This window comes from Amblyomma americanum, unplaced genomic scaffold (genome assembly GCF_052857255.1).
Source record: "Amblyomma americanum isolate KBUSLIRL-KWMA unplaced genomic scaffold, ASM5285725v1 scaffold_12, whole genome shotgun sequence".
NCBI lineage: Eukaryota > Metazoa > Arthropoda > Arachnida > Ixodida > Ixodidae > Amblyomma > Amblyomma americanum.
Window position 1 is genome coordinate 2,432,381 of NW_027526484.1, and position 6,000 is coordinate 2,438,380.

The following is a 6,000-nucleotide window of genomic DNA, read 5'->3' on the forward strand; positions in this document are numbered from 1 at the left end:
CACCATGCCTTCCCAAGACAACGCAGTGCACCCACAATACTTGGTGTTTTCATTTTCAAAGAACTGTTTTGGCAGTTTCACTTTCAATGCATGCTAACTTCGTGAACTTGCAAGGCTGTAAACAGAAAATTGGCAGTGGCCGCAGAGCCTGTTGACGTCTAGTATTTCAGTACCATATGCAGCTGTCAGGTATGGTGACAGGGAATCTAGAAGAAAAAAAAATGTCCTCCAGCAGATTTCCACTCAAACCCTGCCACCTTTCTCCACCTTACAGTTGCTCACTCGAACCATGCTGCACACTGTGCCACCAGTAACAAATAAAGAGGGTTAGAGAGGACAATTAAAGTTGGCCTAGGTTAATCGGTCACCACTTTTTTTTTATTATTATTGCACAAATATGCCCTTCGGCATAGGAGAGTTATATGTGCATAGGAGAGTTATATGTACTTGTGCAAGGCGGTGTCGGCTATAAATGCCAACAAGGCCCGGTATTGGGGTCCATTAGTCCAGATCCGAGTGTCTGGTGGCCGGCTGTGGTGGTAACCCTGAATACCGAGGTATTGCTTGCGTGCCTCCCGAAGTCCGGCGCAAGTTAGTATGAAGCGAGCAAACGTCACCTCTGTAGCAGAAGCGGGGCAGAAGGGGTAAAAAAAGTCAAATAGCTACTTGCACATAAATGAGATTTTTTTTTTTTACTAGAACTATTACTCATGCAGCTTTAGCACGAAATCAAATACTAAGCAATGCAAGACCATCAACCATAATGCCACCACTGCCAAGCTTTATTTGCAGCAGTGAAACAAAAATGTTGCGGCTTTAGCTCCAAATTTTGCAGCAATGAGAGCATCTTTTGCTTTCAAACAAACACCAACAGAGCCATGAGAACTGAAACTATTGGCTGTCAGTAGAACAAGACCTTGACGGATTTGTGTTCAGAGTCTTTTAAATGATGCTTGCATTGCTGTTACAACTTTCAACTGACCCACAAAAGCATTCCAGCGGTACGTTTAAAGCTAATGTTGGCAGCTGGAACATTCATTCAGATGTACTGTGTTTGTCACACCAAAGAGACCACAGCAGCAGAAGCAGGGCACCATCAGTGACTGTACAATGTACCATGTAAGTCAGTATGTGGATGTGAAAGTATATCAAAATAAGTAAGAAAACAGATCTTAGGTTTCATCTGAACTCCTGCAAGTTGATGTTCTGCAAAGTCATGCACTTTGGTATACGTAACTGAAAGCAGAAAAAACTGCACAAAAAACTGACAGACTGCACAAAAAACTGATGATAGCCGGTAATGCGAAATTTGAGCGCAGCTGTTCGCGCGACACCTGCCATCGCTGACAGGTGGCATGTTATGCTTTTAACCACTCTCCGGCATCTTCCCGTGGCAGTCACCTTCCAGGTGGCGCTTCGCTCTGCTACTTGGATGTTGGACCAGATGTTCAAGCAAGGTTAGAAATCAAACAACAGCCGTACCCATCCATCCATGGACAACCGGTTACGCCGACAACACCAACGCCGACACGGAATGTAGGAACGGGTGCCTAGGAGCTGCGTTCTAAAATTGAGTAAGAGCAAGCTCGTGGTGTAGGTAGGAAAAGTGTGTGGTATACCTCTTTCCGAAACCAACAGAAGACCCAGTACATTAGGCATACCAGTAAGCTAGTACATAATGTGTGACATTCACTGATATGGCAGTGACAGCAATAGCCACAATATTGAATTTTCTGTCCTCATCGCAACGTCATTGAAATCATACTGATGGGGACTCTCCTGCAGTGCACCTCGATAACTAGCTGACATGAAACTCATTGTAAGGACCAGCATACAGTGCCTTGTCCTGCCAGCTTGCTCGTTAGCATGCTCAGAACGGAAAGCGAGTAAAACAGGGGCCGGTCACGAGCAGACATAAGGCATATAGTGAAATAGAAAAGGTTAACGGGTTAATGCCCATATATGCAGAACTGGTCATTGAGGTCACGGGGCTGTTAGGCTAGTCAGCCCTGATCGTTTGCATATACCACAACGGGAACTGTCCAACATCGTGGCAAAATTTAAAGAAGTTCGTACCTGCGCAAGAATTCATCATAGGTGTCCCGGCGCATCGTGTTCGACGTGATCACTTTTCGGTCTCGCAGGAGATCTCGAATCTCCAGGCTCAGCGATGCATACAGACAGCGCTCGCCATCGAAGGTGTTGGCCACACAGCTTGCGCCTGCGAATGAGTGCGGTAAAAAGAAAAGGTAAACTAGCATGCGTGCTCTCACGAAAGGAAAGCTGCTGGAACAAATCTGCACGCATAAAATTAGCACACTATGTATAGCAATAGGTTTAGAGATAAGCTAGCAAAAACACGCATGAGCTCATGTACAGCATTTAAAAGCATACCGATTAAAAGCAACTCATTCCTTTTAAGTGCACTGTTAGCCCCATTGCAATATGAGGTATGTGGAACAAATATGTGCGTTTTTTTTTTTCAGTGATGTTGATCGGCAGTGCATTCGGTGGAACTTAACCGAACCTCAATATGCTACCTGAACACACATACACACGATCAGCCGGTATAAAGTGAAACTTGGAGAGGGGAAATGAATGGGGACACTGGTGAATATCATTTTATGTGACATCAGTAGATCCAGCTCCTTACGGTGCACAATAGGCATATCAATGTTAAAGAAACGATAACCACGCCAGTTGCCCATGTGAATGAAAGTATTAATACGAAAAACGTGCATGCATGCTATGAATTGTGTGCGCGCGAAACCCGCGACAATGCCCACCTTGGAAGAGTAAATATTCGACGACGTCCTTGTGGCCGCAGAGACAGGCGTAGTATCTAAAAAAGAAATAAAAAATTGTGAGAAGGAAATGACTGCTCGATTTCGACCAGCAACCTGAGTAATTTGTCAGGTCGCGATATCGAGCCGCTCACAGAGGTGTGCCGTCCCATCTGTCCCTCACGTTGAGCTCGCTTTCCTGTTCTTCGACGAGGTACCTTCAGAAAAATAAGGGAGAAGTGAATGACGGGAGGCTGACAGCTGTCATCATGCCGTGCCGGATTCGACACACGACAAAGGGTCGACTTGGGTGCTCGATTTTTCGCGTACTTCACCCGGGCAAGGTCGCCTGTCCTGCAGCTGAGGAACAGCTCCAAGGTGTTCCTCCGGAGTCCATCGTGACTTTCGGCGATCAGGGCGTCTTTCTCCAACCGCATACCTGCGCCGTCCACGCGACTTTACCAAGCTCTCCACACCACTAACACAACCGAAAGCTGTGCACATTCAAGCGGCGATCCGGAAACACGAGGTAGTGGACATGAGCCATTGTTTATTGGTAGTTCCGTACAAAAAAAAAACATTACATAGTATATGCGCAAAAAAAACAATTATGTGAAATTGCCAACTATAAAGTAAGATCATGTTTTAAACATGCAGCTAACTAAAATAAAAAGTATTCTGTTATGAGAGGGCGCCACCTAATGACCTAAGTATAAAGTTCGCCATTTCGACTTCGGAACGTCGTTACACTGTAACGTCGTGGAACGCATAGAGCTAATACTACGAAGATATCCACGCGAGCTGGATTTTGGCTGTTGCTTTCGCGGCCAAACGCGGAGGGAATCTTCGCTGAAGTGGAACGGCGGTTTAGGATTCAAGGTTGGTACTGCGGTGTGACCGCGAGAAACAACGTGTTGTAAAGGGGTTTTGTTTGTGCAGCGCGATGGAGGACGAAGATCCCTTGAACGAGCACTGCGAGTGGAAAGAGGTAAGTGGTACTTTTCTAAAGAACTTGTGCGCTACCGAGCCTCAACGCGCATTAATTTCTTGGGGCACCGGCAACAGGTGTCCGCCAAACTAATCAACTTCAAAAGTAAAGACACTTACTGGTCATATATCGCTTATTCTTGATTAATAAAACCCGTAATTTTATCAACCAGCACGCTTCTATTCCAGAAGCTTGAAATGTGCCGGTATCGCAATGTGCGTTGAACGCGACGCGCGGTCGCGCGTCCATTGCGCTTTTGCAATGAAGTTTGTAATTTTGTAAAATAGAGTGGAAACAAGAAGCCTGATGCGAGGGACTCGTAACGTACCCTTCAATAATTCGATGATGATACCGTAACGTTGCATCTTTTTTTTTCTGCTCGCGTAATTTGTCGTCGATCTGTGGAGCCATCGGCTTGGAGGGTCGACCGTGAACATTTTTTTTGAAACGCAGGACCGAAACACCCGTACATGCGAAATCTTCTGTACAACTAGCGCATGGAGTCGATGCGACGCGCCCCAGACGCTACTTAAGTTCTAGTACACTTTAGTACAGTGCTCGTTGATCCCCTAATGGTCGCAGTTAAAAGGGAGTCTTTCTCTGTTGTCACTTGAGACGGCGTTCGCCCCCCTGCTGCTGCACTTGCATCATCCGCTGCGACTAGGGGACAATAAATTGCAGACGTGTCTGCTCGCGTGTTTCGATGTCGTAGCCATGGACGAAAACATGATAGTTTTCCGGTATCGGCGTTGGATTCCTGGCCCTATCTCAGCGAAGATTTTCTTCGCCGTTAGATCCCGCCCTGCGGCTCAGTGGGTATACTGCGTTCGGCTGTTGTGTCATTGTTGAGCGTTGTTGTGCCATTATTGAGGCAGGGGCATATTAATGGGTTAACCTTCCTTCCTGCCTTTCAGTTCGTCGTCCTCTCTCTATGCATAACTCATGGAATGGGGGAAGCGGTCCCATTCGAACACTGTGTTTCCTCGACTTCTTTCAAAAAATTGTCTGTGGTTTAGCTCTGGTTAATCCAAGTCGAATTGCGAAAGCTTCGTTTCCTCGGCACGTTGTCTACGCAGCGTCTCATTCCGACGCTCTCGAGAATTCAAAGCGGTCTCTTTCGCAGTTGAAGAGGCACTAAGGGAGGTGTCACTTCTAGCCGCATCTGCGTTACGACGCTTCTCCAGTCTTGCGGCGCGTTCTTCTGGCGTCTCTTGAGCGCGTTGTCTCTTGCTCGCTTCGTTCTGTCGTTGTTGCGTCTCTTTCGCGCTCTCCATGACAACTACAATATGCACGCCGTTTAGCTAAACGTTGTTCCCGGTCTTCATGCGTTTCTTCCGCACGCCGCCGCTTCTTAGCTGCAGCACATCGTTGCAGCTTCACCTTATACACATCATCCGGGGTTGCGTGGTGAACGTGCGCGTCACCTGAAGGCAACTTTTTTGAAGCGAAAAGCTTCACTACGCCAGCTTTTCGAGCCGTCAGCGGGGCCGCAAGTTTGACCTTGAATGTAGCTGGAGGTCACGGTGGCCACAAGTTTCAGCTTTAATGTAGATAGAGGTCAAATGGTGGTAGCCAGGTTCGACACATGACGTCAACTACAGCGACTGTTACACCAACTATCTCGACTTTGACCTTTACCTCCGGTCAAGTGTCTGTCGGCATCGCATGCACGGGTCATGAAAGTGGGTTCTGCATTAAACGCCGGTGCATTCTGATGTGAAAATGGCACTAGGTGTGATCGATGCGACGCCTGCCGTGGAGACGACACCCGGACCGCGCCCGTATAAGGGAAGGAAAATGAAATGAAGATTTGTTTTAAGGAAAGCAAATTACGCCTGTCTCACATATCTTGGTGGACACCCGAAACGCGTCCGTAAGGGAAGGAAAATGAAATAAAGTTGGTTTTAAGGAAACGAAATGACGCCTGTTTCACATACTCGGTGGACACCCCATCTGCGCCGTAAGGGAAGGAAAGTGGATTATGAAAGTTGGTTCTAAGGAAAGGAAATTACGCCTGTCTCACATATCTCAGTATGGTTATACTATGGAAACCGCCAGTCGCTCGACCACAAACGTAGCCAGGGAGATGCAGCTTTTCGCTTTCGGCCAGGGTTAACCAGAGCTAAGCACCAGCAATTTTTTTTTTTTGGCAATGCGGTATAGAGGCTAGGCAGGAAAGGAGAGAGGGACTTTGTCCCCTTGCCTTGTTGTCCATTGTTCGGCTCCATA

The 6,000-nt window shown here is 47.1% G+C and overlaps 1 protein-coding gene across 3 annotated transcripts in view; it reads right to left on the minus strand.

Annotated features, from left to right (window-relative positions):
* The window catches only part of LOC144111861 (ankyrin repeat and BTB/POZ domain-containing protein 1-like), a 34,714-nt gene extending 31,379 nt beyond the window's left edge, over window positions 1-3,335 (minus strand). For 2 of the 3 annotated variants that reach the window (XM_077644881.1, XM_077644880.1), the window contains exons 1-4: window positions 3,114-3,335; window positions 2,939-3,001; window positions 2,787-2,842; window positions 2,077-2,221 (exon numbers count right to left, since the gene is read on the minus strand). In XM_077644881.1, coding sequence (XP_077501007.1) covers window positions 2,077-2,221; window positions 2,787-2,842; window positions 2,939-3,001; window positions 3,114-3,220 — 371 coding nt within the window. In that variant the 5' untranslated portion in view covers window positions 3,221-3,335. The remainder of the gene's footprint in view (window positions 1-2,076; window positions 2,222-2,786; window positions 2,843-2,938; window positions 3,002-3,113) is intronic. The other variant, XM_077644882.1, reaches the window with a different exon arrangement.
* Between the last annotated feature and the right edge of the window lie 2,665 nt (window positions 3,336-6,000).